Source organism: Pteronotus mesoamericanus, unplaced genomic scaffold (genome assembly GCF_021234165.1).
Source record: "Pteronotus mesoamericanus isolate MK-2021 breed Mesoamerican mustached bat unplaced genomic scaffold, CSHL_Meso_final contig_134, whole genome shotgun sequence".
Lineage (NCBI taxonomy): Eukaryota > Metazoa > Chordata > Mammalia > Chiroptera > Mormoopidae > Pteronotus > Pteronotus mesoamericanus.
This window is the reverse complement of record NW_026555061.1, coordinates 337,219-357,819: the sequence shown is the minus strand read 5'-3', so window position 1 is coordinate 357,819 and position 20,601 is coordinate 337,219. Positions and strand designations below refer to the sequence as shown.

Genomic DNA, 20,601 nt, shown 5'->3' with positions numbered 1-20,601 from the left:
GAACTAAACTGTGAGACAGTGAGTTCACCTAAACATGCATCTCTATCAATCCTGAGCCGTGACCCTCTGCCGTGGGTGTTTTTAAACCATCTCTCTGCCAACACGGAGGAGCTGCGCCCCACACGTGGACGCTGGTGCAGGGCGGAGGCCGCTCCGCGGCCCGAGACCCCACGTGGCCGTAACCCAGGCCATGGCGCTGGGACAGCCAGGCTCTCGGTGAGATTTCAGTGAGAACCTGCTGCCGGAGAAGCCGAAGAGCGGCCCTTAATGTAACCCAAGGCCAATTACGTTAAAGACCCAAATTAACGTCCAACGGGAAAATTCTGATGTCAAACAGCAAGACTAGGAATAACGTAATTATCAATAAAAATTCGCATTCAGTTCAGTGGCAAACTTACAAAATTGCATCACACACCTGTATCGGTTAAACACTATATACGTAACATTGCACAAAAGTCGCACGGCATGAAAAACTCACCTTATTTTGACAGATCTGGTGGGCGGGCCGCGCATGGGCCCCCGTGACCACGGCCGCGCTGCGGCCCGCGCTGAGGTCGAACACTTCCAGTGTCCTGTCCCGGCCGGCAGCCAGCACGAGGTCTGTGGGGCGCGTCAGGGAAAGCTCTCCGGCCGCTCGCTCGGTGAGAAAGCCCCACCCTGGGGACCGTGGGTGGCAATTATGGCCTTTGAGGTTCCACAGACGCTGCTCCCCCCACCCCCTCACCGCCGGCCCCGTGTTCCCAGGCACGGATGGAGGTTGGGGGCTGCTGAGGACAATGGGAGACCCCGGGGTGAGCATCTCGCAGTGAAGTCCAAGAAGCTGAGCGAGGCTCAAGGTGAGCAGGGGACAGCACAGCAGGCGGACGCGCGGCGCAGGAGACGGGTCTGAGGCGAACCCAGGCAGCAGAGTCTGTGGGCGCCGGGGTCGCAGGGCCCAGGCTGCGTGAGCGAAGAGGGGACACGTCCCCAAAGGGTGCAGCAAACTGCAGGGATCTGGGGTACGAGGGCAGCTTACGGACTCCGGGTCAGGTCACCCCAGAACTACCCAACTGCTCGTGTTCAGCCCCGAAGGCTGAAAAGTACACATGATAAAAAAATATACATATATGAAAACACTAAGCAGCACGCATTGCAGAGCAAGCCCTGGGCCTGAGAAGAAGCCACCGCTGCACCGAACAGGCCGCCCTGCACGGCCTCGAGGACTGGGGGGCACACTCCGGCCGGGCGGCCGTTCCGTTTTGTGTTTAGCAAAGGTTCTGGAATAAAATCAACACACACCTGACAGAATATACTAGAACCTTCTAACGCCTTACGCCAGTCCTTATGAAATTTCAATTACAGAACTCTTCAGAAGAACGTAGATCGGGCCTTTGAATAAATTGAAACGTTATAAAATAAAGTCCTGAAGGTTATGACTTTTGCCTCAGTAAATTTAAATCAAGGCTTTTTAATTAAAAGGGATGCTGTTAGCCGTAAAAACTGAACACATTACAGTTTTGGGCTCTGTTTGATTTTCTGTTGAACGGCCACCGCTCTGCGCCCCGCCAGCCTCCACAGGGGGCGGCGGAGGTGCCGGCCTGGCCCAAAGGCGGGGTCCCGAGAGCAGCAGGCCCCGTAGCACGCGCTGGGTTACCACGGGCGCTTCCCGATGCCGCAGGGCGGAGAGAGCAGGGTGGGTGCTCTGCTGCCTCGGTTTCTTTTCTCTGGGGCACTCCCCATTGCTGAGACAAAGGTGGGGCGCTCTTCGGCACTGATGAATGGAGCCCGCGCAGCCCCAGAGCGGAGCCCGGGGCTCAGGGAGAAAGGATACGGGAGTAAAACTCGTTGACGGCGCACAGGCTAGTGATCTCCGAAGCGCCGGCCGTGGAGAGCCTGCAGGCGGTGCTGCACCAGCTGCTCTGCTTGTACCTGGGAAGAAGGCGAGGGCAGTCAGCGTCTGTCCGCTGCACCTGCAGAACATTCGCGTCAGAAACGGTTTCCCCCAGGCCGCCTACTAATCACGTTTTGTAATCCTGAGCCAAGGCCTTGCTTCCACCTTGCTTTACAAAGCGTCACGAAAAAACTCCCCTATATGCAGCCAAAAACAACTCGCTGCTGTCTCTGAGAAAGCACGCTTTTCTCCTAATTCCAAAGTCATCATGTATACGTAAGGAGACATGCAATCGGTAACAAAGGGGTTTTTTAATAGGAAAACCTTGTTTGGCCTGAAGGGTTTGCAGGTAGGAGCTCCGCTGCGGTGCAGGGGGCGAAGGTGCGGAGGGGGCGGGGAGGGGACGGGACACCAGTTTCCGTCGCTTTTCCGTCGGTCGCAGCTACATCCATGTCAACCCCAGCACAAGCGTGGACCAGGGCGGGGTGGCCGGCAGCGCTGGTCCTGGCGGGGGGGGGCCGTGGGCCCCGCATGGAGGGTCGGCCACAGCCAGCGGAAGAGCTGGCGGCAGGGCCCCTGCGGCAAAACGCCACAGAAAGGGCAGGCGCAGACCGAGGCCGCCCGCCCGCCGCCGCCTGGGGGGCGCCTGCATGGGCGTCCATCCTGCACCCGGAGCCTGAGGGTTTCAGACGTTTGTGGCCGTGTCCAGCCGAGGCCGGAACCATAGGGTGAAGGTCCAAGTGACCCCCAGGCCTGGGGACGCCGCGCCCAGCACTGCCCAGGGAGCGCGTCCGGGACGCGGGCACGGCTAAGGGCAGGCGTGGGCGGGCACGACCCCTGCCGGCCCAGCTCTCTCCACCCCTCGGCCTCATGGGGCTTTGCTACGCTGCCACGTGCAACTCACGGAGGAAGCACAGGTCCCTCAACCACAGACGACAAGGCTCGGGAGGACAGGCCACGGACCTTTTGATCTCGTCCTTGCGCGTGTCCACGTGGTACTTGAGCAGCAGCAGCTCGGGGCCCGACGAGAGCAGCAGGAAGGAGTCGAGGTAGTAGAACTGGGCGGCGCGCACGGGCCCGGCGACCACGTCCTTGCCCTGCAGGGCACACGGCACCGTCCCCGTCACGCGGCCCCCGCCGGCGCCGCGGACACACGCCCGCTCCAGACGGGGAGCACCACCCGAGCAGCGAGCCCCCGTTCCCCCCAGGGGTGCTGGTGGCCGCTGCTCCCCCGAGTCTTCCACATGAGGTCACGGGGCCACCCTTCTGTCACGAGCGTGCGGAGGTCTGGCCATGGCAAACTTTAAAAGGGAAGACACTTACAACTTGGCAGCGGAGATACTCACTCTGCAGGATTTTGTTAAAGCCAAAATCCTGAATGGGCTTTAAGCAGCGGGCGCAATGCGTTGGTGCTCACCCCGCCCAGCCCGCGCGGGGCTTGAATGCCCTGCACCAGCGTCCCCTCCAAAGTGGCTGCCCCCGGCCCCAGCCCCCACCCGGCCCCTCCTGTGTTAGCTCCCCTGGCCTCCGACCCTTTGTACGGCCAGGCGCGCGCGCGCGCGCTCTCTCTCTCTCTCTCTCTCTCACACACACGCGCGCGCGCGCACACACACACACACACACACACACACACACACGAGGCCTCTGAGAGCTGGGGGCTCGCGGGCTCGCGAGGTGACAGGTCAGGGCTCAGGCCCGTTACCCGCTCCGCCCCCAACCTCCCCCCTCTCCCGCCCCATCTGCTCCCCAACAGCCTCCTCTAACGCCCTGGAACAAGTAGTTTTCTTCCCAAGGGGCGTGTGCTCTGCGTGCTATGCCCTGGGCCGCCATCACCAGCGCTAATATGTAGCTTTGTCCCAGCATTTTCATGTTAGGTTTTGCCATTTTGAGACCATAGCAAACGTGAGGCACATCGAACTGTGTACGTGTGTGTGTGTTACGCATGTGGGCCCATCACACGTGTGTGCACATCCACATGTGCACTGGGGAACGCTCCCGTCGCTGGGCTCCAGTGCGTCGAAGCGCAGGCCGGCCTGTCCCTGCCCCTGGCCTCCCGCCAAGGAGCGCGCTCAGCCCGCGCGGCGGGGACCACCCGACAGCTGCCCGGGCACCGGCGGGTCGGCGGGTCGGTGGGAATTACCAGACACAAGGCGGGCTCCCTCCTGCGCACGGACCACAGCCTCAGCGTCCCGTCCTGGGAGGCAGACAGCAGCCGCCGGCCATCGAGGCTCCAGCCCAGGGCGCTCACGGCCCCGTCGTGACCTGGCGGAGGACAGGAGGGAGGGAGGGCCCTGGGTCGCGGCCATCGCGGTGCCCGCGGAGCCAAACCCACGTTGGCGATAACTTCACTGTAAGTCTTCATGTGGTTTCTGAAGAATATGTTTCCAAAATTCATGTTTTTAAAAATACGAAATTCAAAATTGTGTGTGTATCTGAAAGCATGTCTTAAGAGAATCGTGCAAAAAGCAGAAGCCTGTAAAACGCGTAGGAGGCCGGGGCTCCCGAGCGCACGCTTTCAAGGGCTGTTCTGGCGGTGACGGGCCTGCCAAGGGGCTTCGCTGAGCGTGTGCGCGCGTGGCCGGGCTGCCGCGAAGGGGCCGACGGGCTCCCCCCGTGCCGGCCAGCCTCGCGGCGCCCGGACCCGCAAGCTCACGGCATTGCCCCGTGGGACTCGCTTGCCCGCCCGGCTTGTCTCACAGGCCCTGGGCCGCCCCACACACACAGGGACGCGGGGGGCGGGGCCCCGAGGGGCGGAGGGGAGCCAGGCTTCACCGCCACTGCCGGCCTCTTCCCGCCCATCGGCCGGGAGGGCTCCAGGGCCAGCAGCCTGTCCCTCGGACACAGGGCCCTGACTTCACGGCCACCGCGGCAGCCCGTGCTGTCTGAGGACACCAGGCGACCGGAAGGTCGTGACAAGCAAACACGCGGACACGGGCCTGGCTGCCGTGCCTGCAGCCTCCCCGCCTGTCACACGGGAACATGCTGCGGCCTGACGCGGGGAAACGCGCCGCCTCCCGACCACGCGTGTCAGGGAGCCAGGCCCTCGGTGGGATCTCAGTGAGAACCTGCTGCCGCGGAAGCCGAAGAGCGGCCCTTGAAGCACCCCAAGGCCGGTTACTCCGGGAGGAGGGCGGCAGCCCCGGAGCTGCCCTGCGAGGCCCGGCTGCCATCCGACAGGCTTTGCTGCCCTCTGGTGGGCACCTCTGGGAGTGTCGCCACCGCCGCTGCTTAGCTGGCAAGGGGGGCGTGGCCTTGCACCGGACAGTGCGTCTGAGGCTCTGCGACCACTGCGGGGGCCTGGGGGCCCCGGGGGCCCCGGCGCTGCTGCCCGCGGGGCCCAGGGAAGCGATGCCCCCGCCGGGACCCACACGCACTGACATGCCAGCGGAGCGCGCGGTGGTTTCCTGGCTCGCTGGTCGGGCCTCTCTGACCCGCTCCCCGCCGGGCAAAGAGCTGGCGAGGCCGCGGGCCCTGGGGACGCAGACGGGAGGCCGCCCCGCGGACGGCTCCATTCCTCCAGGTCCGCTGTGGCCCAGGCGGCCCTCCCTCGTCTTCCCCGACCTCTGCCTGCTGACAAGCGATCAGCCCCAGAAACTGGGTGCAGGGGACCCCATGCCCGGCCCTGAGTGCCCTCTGCCCCGGGCCAGCGTCCGGGGCGATGGCCCAGGGACAAGTGCGGGAGGGGACGGGCTGAGCCTCACGGTCAGGAAGTGACACGCCCCGAGCCGAATGTCCTCTTCTCATGAGAATTCGTTTTCCTGTAATTCCATGATCTTTCATGAAATTTTAATAGACGTGCCCCGGCCTTTGTCCCCATGGGGGCCCGGCCCTGCTGCAGACAGGTGGGGGCTGTTGCCAGCCGCCCAGCCTCGGGGGGCTGGGCACTCCGGGGGGGGACTCGATTCTGCGTCTAGTTTTCACCACAGTCGAAACGCCCAGAAGGCGCTTCTCGCCGACTGTGACAGGCAGCAGCGGCGGCCTCCGGCGTCTGGGGACCGAGACGCCAGCCCAGCCTGTCTCCAAGGCTGAGGCTCCTGCGTGCCACTCGCCGCAGCAGAGGGGCGCGAGGGCGCTCCCCGAAACAGAGGCCGAGCCCTTGCTCTAATGAGGGGTGTAGACATCTCCGCGCTCCCCGGATCCAGCAGAAGCCCTTTCCCGACTACGAGACACCCCAGGAAACGCCCCGAGAATGCAGTTGCCGCCCATACCAGCTGCCAGGCGAGGGAAGGACGCGCACGCGGGGTCCCCCGGGTGCCCACAGCACCGGCTCTGAGCGGGGGTACTGGGCGCTGTCTGCGGACACCTGGCAAGGGCGGCACCGGGCCGCCCTTCCGGGGACGTCCCCCTGGATGGGGTGCCGCAGGCCGGGGACACCTGTCCCACACGGGCGCCTGGGGACACGCCAGGGGCGCCTGTCCCCGCAGGGGCAGCCCCGCGCCGACCTGGCCCACGGCCCTCCGCCCCTCGCCCGCCGCCACCTCTCCAGGCCACGCACGTGGACGAGCCCGAGGCCCTGGGGGTTCCCGTGGGCTGCTGCTGGTGTCACAGCGCCCACCACGCAGGACCAGGGCGGCAGCACCGGGGGCCGAAGGCGGGGGGCCGGCGCGGGCCGGACGGTGCCCCGCGAGCATCAGAGGTCGTCACGGCAGCAGCCTGGACAGGGCTGCCCCATCTCCAACCTACCAACTAAATGGCGAGGTGCCCTGCTGCGCTTACAGAAGTGGCTCGGGCAAGCCCCACCGCCCCCGCAGCCCGGCGGCTGCGTGTCTCCGGTCCAACCGTGGCCCCGGCCCGCAGCTCTGGGCTCCGCGGGCGCCCCGCCCGGGCGGCAGGGCTCCGTGGAGCTCCAGTTGTTAAATCTCCCCGTTTTGTCCCCCAGCTCAAGCCTTGGTTCCGCTCTGTGCTTGTCTCAGAGGAAGCAAACTGGTCTTCAGCCATTAACAACCGGGGCCAGGATGGGACCCACCCGCAAGTTCACAGTCGCTAAAACGGAGGCGCGTGTGCTTTACCTGAGAAAACGGCAGGGGTCCCAGCAAGGTCGGCATCGAAGGCCAGCAACAAGTGGTCGGCCAGGCCGCAGGCCAGGCGCCGTCCGTCCCCTGCCCGAGGGAAGCGAGAGCCGCCCTTGCAGAACCGCCACTCACAGGAGGCAGGCCTGCAGGGCCGCGGAACCCGGGGCGCGGCCTGACGCCCCCCAGGGAGCGACAAGAAGGCCACGAGAAGTGGCCCCAGTGCCCCCGGCCGCCCCGCCCCGCCCCGCCCCGCACCCAGGGCCCCGCACCCAGGGCCCCGCGCCTTCCTCCCGGAGCCTGCAGCCCGGCTCCCGCCAGCAGGCTTTTCAGTGGCGCGTTTGGCTGAGCGGTTCTGTCTAAATGTCATCCTGAGACAAGGCAGAAGCGGACCTTCAAACTTGAGGACCTGCCATGGGTAACCACACGCTGAGTAGCAAGCGTATCAAACATCACAGAGACACTTAGTTTACTGATAAGGCTACTGATCTAATTTCCAAAAATTATTTTAAAACACCTTTGGTTGGAATTATGTGAAAAGCAAAGGGCGTTCAGCACAGCTCTACGTGTCAACCTCCGGGAATCCACCCCGAATCCTTGGGTCCCGGCGGCCACGCCCTCAGGGGCCGTGCCCCAGGCCTTCTGTCCACCCGGCCGGCGAGGGCAGGAGCCTGGGCCACAGCGTTCGCTCCAAACAGAGCTCAGGCTGTAGAGCTGCCCCTGCACTTCCCCCCCCTTCACGGGGACAAGCGTGGGCGGCCCGCAGCGTAGCCTGTGTGCTGTCCTTCCCCCGCCCCGGGACAGGTGCCCGGTGTCCAGGGGAGGGTGGCGTCTGCCCAGCCGGCTCTTGCTCCTGAGTGCCCTCCTGCCAGGCCGCCCGCACGTGTGAGGAGGAGGAGGTGGGGCAGTGGACGCAGGGACAGGGACCTGGGAGGCTGCGCCCTGAGCCCAGGTGGCGTGGCCCGGGCCCACCCCCGCCCCGCCCCCCACCCCCTGTGGCCCGCAAGGGCAGTGGCTCCTGCTCTCCATCCACGCAGGCCCTGCCCCGCAGCCCCCCGGACCGAGGGCTGGTACAGTCTAGCGACCGCGCGCCCCCTCAGCCCCGGACACCGTACCTGAGAACTGGACGCAGAGCACAGCCGCTGGGCCCTGGGCTGCCGCGAGCTGCCGGCGCAGGGCGGTGGGCGCGGGAGTCTCCCAGGGGCGCCCCTCGCTTGGAGGGAGGCAGCAAAAAACAGAGACCAAGAGAGGGTCCCGGTCAGGCTGCCCACGCACGTCGACGCTGCGGGGCTCCCCCGCCCACGTGTGCGGTTTCAGCCGCCAGCCTTGGAAATAGGCTTGGAGTCCTTGGGGCCCAAAATGCAGGCATTTCCCGTGGAAAATATCAAGAACGTATCGCATTTACTGTAAACTGATGAACGCCTGATGGCTCGGGGAGGGGCCCCAGGGAAGCCGCGTTTTACTTCCCGGTCAGGCTCTTTGGGGGCGGCGACTCAACACTAATCACTGACAGGAGGGGCAAGCGGCTTCCTTTCACCATGGAAACGGCCCCATTCCCGGGGGGTGAGGGTGGGGGAGGGCGCGAGGGCAGCACGGCTGGCGACGTCCCCCCCCGAGTCTCCCCGCGCGCTCGGTGGGGACGCAGCCTGTGGCGCAGCCTCACGCCGGTGGCCAGGCCGCACCCCGGGGCCAGCCCGGCTGGGGCCCCCGGCGCCCTCCCCTGCTCAGGGTCCCAGACCCGCACAGAGCCGCAGCCCGACACCCGCCTCACACAGTGTCATCACGGGTCCCAGAAACAAGCGACGGCCAGAGCGTGGCAGGAGGCCCAAAAGGGACGGCAGCCGCGGTCGGGAACTGCCCGTGCTTATCTACACGTGTGCACACACCCACCCACCCACCTGTGTACATGCTTATCACATGGACTCTTACCACGTGTCCATAAACATCGGCACATGTGTGCAAACGTATCTACACGCATATCTGCACTTATCCAACCATGCCTACACACATATCTACACACGTGCCACGTGCCGGCATCCTTAGCCACGCACACATCCACACTTATGCTCGCACGTGTCCACACACGTGTCCACACAGCCACACGCGCGCCTGTGTGCTCATCCAGGAACATAGCCCCACGGGCCTCCCCACGCGGGGCCGCCCCTCCAGCCTCAGGCTCCGGCGTCCGCGGGCGGAAAGGGGGCTCAGGGGCCGACGCGATGCACCCGTGACCTCCATCCACAAGGTGTGGGACGAGCCGCCCCACGCGGCCCTGCTGTGGGTCGACGGCCGGCACGGCAGGGCCGGCCCCCTCAGCACGGGTGTGGAGGGGCTGGTACCCTGCAGACCAGGGCCGGGTCTCCCCAGGGCCGGCGCCCCGTTCAGGGACTCGGACGCGAAGTGACAGAGTTAAGTGCAGCTGAAGGATGTTCACACGTGTGTGTGCGCACGCACATCCCTGTACACAGACACATGCGGGGCCTTAGGCCCGTCTGAAACAAGTCAGTGGCCGATTCACAGGGTTTCTCTGGGTCGTTCCGCGCTCGCTCTGGAAGCGCACGTGCGGCTCCGTACCATGGGCGCCTGTTCCCGCATTTGGAAGGTCTTTTCCAGTCGCTCTTGACCGTGGTCTTCGGTGAAAACATGGTGGTGCTGTGGAAAAACCGCCACGTCGCTCAGACACTGCGAGCCCTGAGCTCCCTCGGGGCACAGTGAACAAGCACATGAAGCACCTAGGCCACCAGCACCCCCAGCTGGTGACAGGCCGGGCCTCCCGGCCATCTGTCTACACCGGCCGCGCCCGGCACTGGGGGGGAGCAGCGTCTGGGTGTTGAAGTCCCGGGAATAATCCCCTGCCGCTTATTCACAGGTGACGCGCCGGCGCTGCGGCCAGCGGTCCAGCCAAAGCGCAGGAGCGAGGCCGGAGGGGCTGGTACCCTGTGCAAGCCCCACCCGTGGCCCCTGGTGGCGCCTGGGGCAGGAGGGGGGGCAGGAGGCCAGGGGACACTCGGGGGGCCCAGGGGGCCCACCCCCTGGCACGGGGCCCCACAGGGCTTCCTGGCCACAGCCGACTGGGGCTGTGGGAAGAGCAGGCGAGGCATCAGGGCTTGGGGCAGCGGGGCAGCGGGGCAGCGTGTTGCTTCTGGGGACCGCGGGGCCGCTGAAGAGCCGGGGACCCGCCAGCGGCCGTGCCCGCAGGTCTCCGGTAGTGCACTGCGCCCGGCCCCCGCCGCAGCCCGTGCTGCGCCCCCCGCGCTGGTCTGGGGTGACGTGCACCTCGCACGGTCCCTGCCGGAGGGCGGACCGCAGGCCAGGACCCAGGACGCTCTCAGCAAACACTGGCAGCCGCCGCCGCTCTGGGACGGGAACCCTCTGGGGCCAGACCCCCCCTCCTACCTGCCGGCCCCGTCTGCCTCCTGCCCCTTCGGGGGCCCGCAGGGCACACTCCGGGCACTTGACCCCTGCCACCAGGCGTCCCTGCTGCCACGGGAGCGCCGAGCCCGAGTACTCACTGTGGGGCGGCCGCGTACCCCGACGACCTGACGGAGCTGTGGAAAACCAGGGGCTGGTCCCTCACGACGCGTCGGGTGGCTGCAGGGACACGGGCGTGGGGGAGGAGCAGGCCTGTCACAGCGACGCCCTCCGCACCCGAGGCAGGACTGAGCCCCTCACACACAGGAAATGGGCCACAGAGGGTTCGGCCCGGCGCCCGGCCAGCCGCCCCCAGCACACAAGGGCCGGCCGGGGCCGTGGAAGCGTGAGGGGACAGCATCGAACGCTCTCCCTTGCCTCTTAAATCACACGGAAGCACGACGTGTTCACTGCGGTCCGCGGTGCCCGCCGTGGGGGCCCGGGCGGCAACGGCGCGGCCACGCACAATGCCGGTTCACGCGACAGCCTGTCCCGGGACCCTCGCAGCGGCCCGCGCAGGGACATGCGCCTGGGGAAGCGACAGGCGACCCTCCACCAGGGGGACAGCAGGTGACTTCGCCGGCCCAAGCCGCCTTTGGCGCTTTCCTCACGTGACAGAGAGACCTGTGAGCTGAGCCGCCAGGACGCCACGCCCACGCCACCAGCGGCGAGACTCCCGGCCCGGCCCCTGGCTCAGCGCGGGCCCGTCCCGCCCCGCCGGCCGACGGTCTCTCGCCAGCCTCAGACGCGCTTTCAGGCAAAGCACGATCTGCCGGAAGTATTTATTCTACGTACTTGCCATTCAATATGGACGTTCTGTGCAACGTCCTAAAACAACTGCAGGAGAGCAGATGATTGCATCCTACAGAGTAACCCTGAAAAAGCTCTGTTTTAAAAACTAAAGCGAAGGAACGTGGTTGTTCCAAATTGCATTCTCAGCAAATGCCACATGGATGTCGACGTGGCCCAGACCCCCGGGCAGGGCACCCCCAACAAGCACCACGGGGTCGGGCGAAGGGCATCCCTTCCCCGAGAAACACCCGGAAAGCCCCGGAACAAGGGCCAGGGACAGCGACGGCTGCGCTGCACCAGCTTGGCCACGGGGCGGGGGGGGCGGGGGCGTCTCCAAACAAAGGTTCGTGGGCACGAGGCTGCACAGATGCTCACAAAGCTCCGCGCACGAAGCCGAGTCCTCCCCACACGGGTTCCCGTGGCGTCTGCGACCCTGTGTGGCGGGGGGCTCAGCACGCCTGCCACTCAGCCGTCTACTCTCGTTTCCCACACAAAGGTTTGCCAAGCACCCCAACCGTTACGAGGTCAGAGCTTCAGAAGGCTGGCATCTGGCCGCAGAGAGGGCGGGGACACGGATACATGCGATGCGTGACACGACAGCATGCGTGCTGTGACATGACAGGTGTGATGTGGGACGTGACAGGGTGCGGCATGGCCTCCGGAGGGACGTGGCGTGACAAGGCGTGGTGTGATGTGAGGTGCTGGCACAGATGGCGTGGCGTGGCGTGACGTGGCGTGACGTGGCGTGGCGTGATGTGGCGTGACGTGAGAGGGGGCGGGGAACAAAGGCCAGGAGCACCGTTGCTGTTTCCCCGCCAGGTCAGCACGAGGCTTCACAAGACGGACCGGTACTTCAGGGCGGTCACCGGAGGGAATAAAGACGTGACTGTCAATGAGCCCGACACCGAAGCCGAGACCATCTTAAAACACAAATTGATCTTTGAAAGCATTTCTTTGTAAAAAGCAACATGCAGATCCGTGTGCATGTTCCCTAGACCAAACAGTGAGAAGACATGTTTGAGAACAACGTCTCTGCGTCCCAGCTCGTCCCAGACACCAAGGGCGGCCGTCAGTCCGGACGCAGGGTGCCGTGACTGGGGAGGGTCGTTCGTGTGCCGAGAAGCGCGTCGGCACATGTGCTGTGATGGGACGGGACGCCATTGGGATTCGCTTTGAATCCTTCAGCCAAGAGAAGGAGAAAACGCATCCCCGTGATAAAGCGCCGCCGAGCGCCCCCCACGGGCCTCCCCTGTGCCGGCCGCTGGAGAGGCCGCCCTGGGCGCCCTTGAACGTCGCCGAGTTCCTGCGAGTCACACCCAGTCCAGGAGAAGAAACATCGCGCACTGGACAAGGGCCCTGGACGAAGGCGGACCCAAAAGCAACAGGGTGACGCTAAGGCCGCTGGGGGCTGGGCTGAGCTACCCCTGCGTTTCTGTCCCTCAGGGAACATGCACTGACCGGCGTGCACGTGGCTGGCCGGCTTCGGCGGTTTTGCCTCGATGGTTCCGCAATACAGAGGAGAGGCCGGTGAGACGCCGGAGCTAAAATACAAACGGGGAGCTGAACCAGGGCGCCCACTTACCTGTCAGAGCTGTTCCAGCAAAACACACACCGCTACGTAGATGTGAACACACAGTATTTAGAGAACGACTACCCAGCCTACTCTTACCTTTCCCGGAAATAAATCTGCATTTCAATAAAAGCGCTGTTTTATAATCTACATTCTATCCTGAAACAGCAGTGTTTCACATTAAAATAAACTGAGCCACCAGTTTTAAACAAGGTGGACACCAGCAGAAAGTGCTTCCAAACAAGGTGGGTATAGTTGCGAGCTCACGAAACTTTAAATCCTGCCGACTGATACAGGGACACAGGCAGCCCCGCCCCCCCGGGCGGACCCCTCCGTTACCCCCCCCCCCCGGCGGAACCCCCGGGGGTGCACCCACCTGGGCAGCACTGAGAGATGCGTCCCCAGGCGGGGGCGTGGCTGAGACCTCAGGAGAGCGTCCAGGTCGACCTGCAGCAGCGTGATCTCACTCCCAAACAAAGAGGCGAGCACACAGAAGGCCTGCGGAGGCCGGAGGGGCCAGGCAACTGAGACAGGACGGCGGCCGCGCGGGGCCGACTGCCGCGTGCACGAGCTGCGCAGCGCGAGCCTGCGCCCGTCAGGCCGGAGCCGGGCCCGAAGCGAGGGCTGCGTGCGCCGCACGGGGGTCTTCACGCCCGCCTCGCAAAGGCCTCGCCTGCCCAGCCCGCCCCCGCTCGGGCGGGAGAAACGAGCACAGTTCACACAGACAGACGGACGGACAGATGCACCCACAGACTCCACGGTGGTGAGTGGGGAGGATTGACCTTATCATCGCTGCTCATCACAGCACACGATCCAGCCACTTTAATGGTGAGGTTCCGAAAGTCTTAATTTTCAGGAAAAAGAAATGAAGAACCAAAGTTTGGGGGTCAGGGAGGGAGCTGACCACTCGGTGACACGTTTCTCCACTGTGATCCTGATGCTGCGGGGCAGGGCGGGGCGGGCCGCCAGCGCAGCTCCACACGCACATGCACACACATGCACACGCAAACGCACACAGCGCCCAGAGAACGCAGACCTGCACCTAAGTGGCACCAGCACCGCGGGGGAGGGGTGGCTGAAGGGGGCAGGAGGAGGGGCAGAGTTCAAGGGCGGTGCCTGAAGGAGGACACCAAGGGAGGAGGGGCCTCCCGTGAGGGGTTGTGGGCCTGGCCCACAGTAACCAACCGCCTCGTCCCCAGCCCCAAGTCCCCAAGGCAACAGAGGCCGGTCTTTGGGGAGCTGGAAGGGGCCGGCCCGGAATCCCTGCGTGGGGCGGGCACTGTGCTGGGCAGGGCGGGGATGGGGGAAGCCCTAGGAGGCCACTGGAGGTCGGACTGCCGGGTGGGGGGTGTGTCCTGATCCCTCCCTTGCTTCTGGCAGGAACAGCTGGGCCGAAGGTGGGGGCAGATCGGGGCGGGGCGGGAGGGGGTGTCCACCCAGCTGGCGCAGGCCCAGCCTGACCCGCCTGTGAGGCTGTGCGAGCACAGGATGCGCTGACCTCCTGGGGAGGAGCCTCGGGACAGGCAGGCAGGCAGGCAGGTGGGAGCCTGAGGGCAGGGCGCCCCCGGCAGGCCTGGCCCCAGGGAGAGGGCACTGCGGGCCTGGGGAGCCGGGGGCAGCAGCCAGCGGCCCCGGCGGCGCCCTCTGTGTGTCCCTGGGCCCCCAGGACCGCGGCCCCGCCCGAGGGAAGCCGCCCCGCGCCGCCCGTCCGGCCCTCAAGCCTGAGCGACAGCCTCCCTACCCTGAAGCCGCCCCCACCCCGCAGCAGTCAACAAAATGCCAACGTCACGCAACCGCATCCCGAAGGCTGCCTGACGCTGGGCCTCACCCTTGAAGTGCAAGGCAGCCTCCAGCTCAAAGCTGGCCAAGTTCAGCACGAATAAGCCAGCAGAGCTTCCAACCCACAAGCAGCTGGTGCTCTCAGGAGACAGGCTGTTTGTAAAAGAGAGAAACATCACGCTCGCCTCATTTGAAGCTTCAGTTCCTCAGGGTCCCTGAGCCTCACCTTAACTCTCCGTGCGTGCGGAGCGTAACAACGGAGACCCAAGGAGGGTCTGTGCGCAGAGGCAGGTGGCTGGCTCCTGTCACCCGCGACCTATACTCCCCCCACTAGGCTGCTTCAAAGTGGCCTGGGCTCTCCCAGGAGTCCACTCTCTAGCAACCAACAAGTAACTAACTCAACAGGCCACAACCTGGTCCCAACTCAACTTGGATCTGCGTCACTTCTATTTCTTCTGAGGTCACCAGAGGCTGGTGCCGCGTCCTCTGCGGGACCACGTGCGGCCGGGGTCCCTGGGCGGGGCTCTGTGTCACCGCGGCCACTGGCGGGCGGCCCCACATGTGGCAGACCAGCTCGCCCAGCGCGGCAGGGCGTGGGGGCCACACATGCCGCTCGGCCGCCGCCGCCGCTTCTCTTCCCGCTCACGAACCAGCGCCGCGCCCTGGGCCTGGGCCGGGGCCCTGCCCGCCGCCCTCCTGCCCCTCAGGACCCGGACGAGGCGTGGGAGCCCTGCCTCTCCGCCGCTCCTGCTCGTGTCCTCGCCCCTTCACCGGACCACAGGCCACCGGGTGAGTCGGACGGACGGACGTCGGACCCACGAGGCCGTGCGCGCCCTCCCGGCCACCCCCATTCTGCTCTGAGAGGCGGGCGCGCACGGGCCCAGATCCTGCCGTTGGTCGGCTCAGCCACGGCCACGCGACTGCCCCGCCCCAGCCTCTGCCCACGACGCAGACCAGGCCGGCGCCCCTGCAGGGACGGGGCCACGTGCTCAACGTGTAACCCGGGGCGGGAGGGTGCAGGCGGGGGAGGTTCCCCCTTCACCCTACGCTCCGCCTAGATTGCATGAGCAAAATTATAATACTCCCATTTCTCTTATTAAGTGAATTTAAAATAATCGATCAAGTTTACCAACTTTAAGACTTAAAACACGCCATCCTAAGAACACTTCAGGTTATTATTACTCTTCATCATTCCAAGAAATGAACCTCACTTCAGAGGCTTCCTTCCCGCAGCCCTGGTGGAGCGCGGCCTACTTACAGCCCTCGGTCAGGCCCGCGGGCGCGTGCCCGGTCGCAGCGGGCCAGGCCCAGCACGGGGAGCGTCACGTCGACCTCGTCCCCTCTCCCCGGCGCATCTGCGGAGGGAAGCTCACTGTCCTCAGGAACAGAGTCGCCGGCGACCCGGCAGGCGACACGACACCCGCCAGGTGCCGCGCGAAACGTGTGTCCCTGTGTCCGAGCAGGCCCACGAGGGACACGCAGCTTCCTCGCCACGAGGAGCGAGGTGGGGGAGGCGTGGCCCTGGAAGGCCACGAGGGCGGACGGGGCCACGTGCAGGCCCCAGAGGGGCGGGCGGGACACGGCCCCCGTGGGTGTCCCCGGTGGGCGCGGATGCGAGAAACAACGGACGCCTGAGGGCCCAGGCCCAACGCTCGGGGGGGATGGGCACGCTGGGCGAAGGCGGTTTCTGACCTGCTTTAAAAAGAAACGGCTGAAAGCCATCGGCAAACACCACACACACACACACACACACACACACACACACACACAGATGAACTAAAAGAAGAACAGTGATGATAGACTTGAAGGTCAGCAAAGACACATTTTCCGTACAACGAAAACTGACGGACTGCAGTCGCCTGTCAGAGGTTCATCAGCTGGGTTAGAAGGTGAGTTGGGAGCAGCTGCCCCCCACCCATGACAGCAGGGCGGACACTGGGGCGAGCACCCGGAGGGCGGGGGCAGGGCCGCGGGGGCGCGGGGGCAGGGAGCGCCGCAGCCTGCTCAGCACGGAGAAGCCGCAGGAGGCCGGCTGGCGGCGCCCCGGACCCCCAGCGCCGTGGCAGCCACCCCCGCACACAGGAGGGGCGCTGCCCCCCACCCTCCCTGCCTCCTGCCCCGCACCCCAGGCGGGGCCCTGGGCCGGCTGCGCCGAGGGCCTGCGGGTCGTGGCCACGTTACCTGGCCGGCCGCTCGGCCGGGGCCCAACCGTCCTGGCGCAGAAACTCTCGGCCTCCTTCCTCAGGTCGATGCGCGTCACACACCGATAATGGTGGCTTTCCACCAAACTGAAGACACAGAGCTGGACCAAAGGTGGGGACAAAAGGCAGAAAAAGCCGATGAGCAAGGGAGCTGGGAGCAGGCAGGCCAGGAGGCCGGTCCCGCGGGGCCTGCGGAGTCCCCGAGCCTCTGCCCTGGGGCCGGGCCCCAGACGGCGAGCGTCCTCTGCGGACAGGACGGGGGCCCTCAGGGGGGGACCACCCCGTTCCCAGGTCCCGCCTCCGAGAGCCTGGAGCTCGGCGCGCGGCCCGAGGGCCTGCCCCACCCCCGACACACCACACCAGCACAGCCCACCGCCCACATCATCCAAGAGGAAGACACATCTCCCTCATGAAAGCCTCGCTGTGACGCTGCCGTCCACGCAAGGCAACAGGTGTGGCTTCTCGTCTGGCCCCGGCACAGAGCCCGCAACCCCTTGCGGCCTCTTGTGAGGTTCACGTGACCTGAGGGGGGCTGGCTCTCCGGGGCACGTCCGGCCCACCCCCAACCTCCTGGGCGGGCGAGGGGCCAGAGCCAGTGCTCAGTCACCAAAGCTAATGATTTAGTTAATCAATGGCACGCACGTGGTGAAGCCTCCAGGAAATCCCGAAACTGCGGGGTCCCCACAGCTCCCCGGCGGGCGAGCACCCCTTACTGGAGGCCGACGTGCCCACCTGCACGGGACAGTGGCGTCCGCGTGGGGGACCCCAGCTCTGCCCCGTGCACCTCCGCGCTGGCAGTTGTTCTAGAGCAAATGGCAGCTGCGAGGGCGTGTTTCTGTGTCCCGTGAGCGCTCCAGCAGGTCAGCCAAAGCCGAGGAGGCCTGGGGACCCTCTGGGCCACACCCGTGCGGGCAAAAGTGGGGGGAACCTGGGGACCAGGGACCTGTGACGGGCCCTGGAGTGGGGGACGGCCGTGGGGGACGGGCCCCCCACCCACGGGGCCTGACCTTGCCCAGTCTGAGCTAAACCGTGAGGCGCCCAGCTGGTGTCGCTGGGACCTCTTGGTGTGGAACCGGCCGCCTGCCGTCCGGCGACCGGCGTGCCGGGAGTAAGTGTCGCCAGGGGAGGCCTGGGCCCCTCCTGACGGGACACTGTCCCCAAATGCTACCGACGCCGGCAGGGAGAATGGGACCGTGCTTGGGGAAGCAACCCTGAACTGCTCTCCCAAAAACCTAAGTTTGAAAAAGACCACCTGTCCCCAAATCTCTCTGAACGGACGAGGCCGACAGCAGGGCGGCGTGAGAGGCTCTGGGCCGGCGGTGGACGCGGGGTCGCCCGGGCTGGGGCGGGGGGTGGCGCTCACCTGGCCCTCGGCGCACCCGGCAACCAGCAGCCGGCTCCCTGGGTCCACAGCGAGGCTCAGGAGCGGGGAGGCTGCGGAGGGGACAGGCCCACGCTCGGCCTCCAAGGCGCTGGCAGAGCGTGAGCGGGGGCTCCGTTCCGCTGACCCCTCTCGGTCACGTTCCCACTGCCCTCGGGTAAGGTCTTCCCAGGAAGCGGAAGCCGAGCGAGTACAGCCGGGGGGTCTCTGCGAGCGCGTGGCGGGCGGGGCCCCGGTGGCCGGGGCCCCGGTGGCCGGGGTCCTGGTGAATCCCGCCCGTCTGCCCGGCACCCCTCAAACCGCCCCCACCCCGACTCCCGGCAGCGCCATAACCCAGGGCGAGAGCGGCGCGTCTGGGGGCACCGCGCCCCCGACACAGCGGCCCTGGGGGGCCCGGAGGGCAAAGCCGTGTGTCAGGGGCGAGAAGGGCCGCTGGATGGGTGGCTTTTTTAACCTGCTGCCTCCAATGCTTAAGACATATTCTGAATCTAAACTGTCAGGAATTTAGAAGGAGAGTTAAGATAAATGGATACTCAAAAACACTCCCTGTTCTAAAAATCTATAAATGACAAAATCGTTTGTAATTGTTTTCTCAACAATCAAATAATTCCACATTGTTCCAGAAAGATAATTGCAACATTGTTCCAAGAAACGTCCTTTGTCCCTGAGACTGGTAACACTCAAGACATTGTGGTATCGGACGCTTCAGGCAGCTCAGTAGCCTCAGGAAGGACTCTCGCTCCACCCCGTGACAGGCACCTGGACGTTCCCAAAGCTGTTTCCAGGGTTCGCCCCCCAAGGCGGCGGCCACCTTGTCCTAAGCCAGAGCATGAGCCCACTGGGAGCGGGGGCTGCGGAACACCAGTCGCCGAAGGTGCCTAGGGCCCTGCCGGGAGGTCCCGCTGGCCCCGGGCAGACCCTCGCGCACACCCCTGCACAGCCTCCCGGCCCCGCATGGGACCGTGCACAGAGGTCCGTCGTGACAAGGGGCACACTGTGAGGAGAGCAGGCAGCGACCCAGGAGCAATGCCGGGCCGGACAAACGCCTCGTGCCCGAGCAGCGGAGGCACGGTCAGCCTGCCCCCACCCCCGGCCGCGCCCTGGCCCACGGGCGGGCCGGGCGGCCCTGCCAGCACAGCGCTGGGCTGCACCACGGGGCCGCAAGGGGGGTGGTGCTGCCCCTGCGCCTCCGGTCTCGCATGCCCACGCTTCCAGGTGAAAACCGCGGGAGTCAGCTGGGCGTGAGGCAGCTGTTTCTATGAGCCACTCGTGCGCCCAGGGGCCCTGGGGGCTCGGAAGTGCACCGAGGGGACGTGACGGGGGTCACTCACCCGTGAGCACTGGCGAGCTGTGCACCGGGCATCCCGCGCGGCAGTCCCAGACCTTTGGACAGACACAGGCTCCTTTAGCAGGGGCCACGCCTCCCCCGTTACTGTTTGCTACAGCTTGAGCTCACACTTCTAACCAATTACCAATCATTCTAGGTAAACGGTTTTCCAAAAGAAAAACAGGTATTAAAATAAGTATATATAATAAAATCGTGCAAACACAATAAAAGGTGTCAGGAAAAAACCACATTTCCAGAAATAAGCACCTGTGGGTGCGGAGGACCCGCGACGAGGCACGGGAGCCCCCAGCCCTCCGTCTGTGTGAGGCGGGGGGCGAAGCCGGCCGCCTGCTCGCGACCTCACGCCACCTGCACGCGGCACGCCCGGCCGCCCTCCTGCGAGGGCGCGCTCCGCGCCTTCCGACACCCGCTCCTCCCTCTCCTGTGGCGGCCGCCTGTGGTGAGGGGCATCACCCACCTACTTCCATCATTTCCAGGCGGGAAAGTGAGGCGCCGGGGGCAGTGGGCCCGCGGGCGGACCCGGCCGCGGCCCAGACCTGCCCCAGCCAGCGGCGCCGGCACAGCCTGCAGGCGACCGCGGGGGCCCGGGCCCTGCCCTCCCCGCCCTGAGCAGCCCGGTGCTAAGTCCCCTCCAATTTCCTCCCCGCACACCGCACAGCGTCCCCCTTCCTGGCAGGGGCGCCGGCCGAGCTTGCACTTGAGCCTTCTCTGCCCCCAAGCCCCGCTGGTCCCGGAAGGGGGCTCTTCCAGTCGGGCCCCTCAGAACTGTGCCGGTACGTGGGCGTTTCCCTCTCCACGGCCCTGGGATCGGGGAGAGGGCCCCAGCGGCCCGAGCCCCCGTGGGGCTGTGGGGCTGTGGGGCTGTGGGGCTGAGGGGCAGGGCCGTCTGCGAGGTGCTGCGAGCCCCGCCCCAGCTTCCCACGCCTGAGCCCCAGCGAAAGCACCAGGCCAACGGTCGGGACGGCCCCGCCTCCAGGATGCGGCAGAGAGGAAGTCACAGACTCGGCGGCGACCAAACACGGGAGGCCCGCACGGCTGTGTCACAAGCCCGATTAAGCCCGTCCTGTCCGCAGGCTGCCCCTCACCTTAAAGCACCTGTCCTCCGACACAGAGACGAGGACGTGCGGCTGCCAGGCACAGAACTCAGCGGCGGTCACGGGGCCCAGGTGTCCCCGCAGCTGGGCCCGCACGGACTGGGTCTGGGGTGGGGAGGCCGGCGGGCCGACAGCCGCTGTTACTG

General features: G+C 65.8%; 1 protein-coding gene across 1 annotated transcript in view; it reads right to left on the bottom strand.

Annotated features, from left to right (window-relative positions):
- The window catches only part of WDR27 (WD repeat domain 27), a 61,415-nt gene that overhangs the window by 32,555 nt on the left and 8,259 nt on the right, over positions 1-20,601 (bottom strand). Inside the window, exons 7-23 of the mRNA XM_054595192.1 lie at positions 20,447-20,560; positions 19,345-19,396; positions 17,996-18,066; positions 16,613-16,733; positions 15,690-16,062; positions 14,481-14,584; positions 13,435-13,496; positions 13,029-13,150; positions 12,541-12,623; positions 10,392-10,470; positions 9,454-9,531; positions 7,995-8,092; positions 6,880-6,969; positions 4,011-4,132; positions 2,834-2,967; positions 1,811-1,908; positions 479-600 (exon numbers count right to left, since the gene is read on the bottom strand). Coding sequence (XP_054451167.1) covers positions 479-600; positions 1,811-1,908; positions 2,834-2,967; positions 4,011-4,132; positions 6,880-6,969; positions 7,995-8,092; positions 9,454-9,531; positions 10,392-10,470; positions 12,541-12,623; positions 13,029-13,150; positions 13,435-13,496; positions 14,481-14,584; positions 15,690-16,062; positions 16,613-16,733; positions 17,996-18,066; positions 19,345-19,396; positions 20,447-20,560 — 1,923 coding nt within the window. The remainder of the gene's footprint in view (positions 1-478; positions 601-1,810; positions 1,909-2,833; positions 2,968-4,010; positions 4,133-6,879; positions 6,970-7,994; positions 8,093-9,453; positions 9,532-10,391; positions 10,471-12,540; positions 12,624-13,028; positions 13,151-13,434; positions 13,497-14,480; positions 14,585-15,689; positions 16,063-16,612; positions 16,734-17,995; positions 18,067-19,344; positions 19,397-20,446; positions 20,561-20,601) is intronic.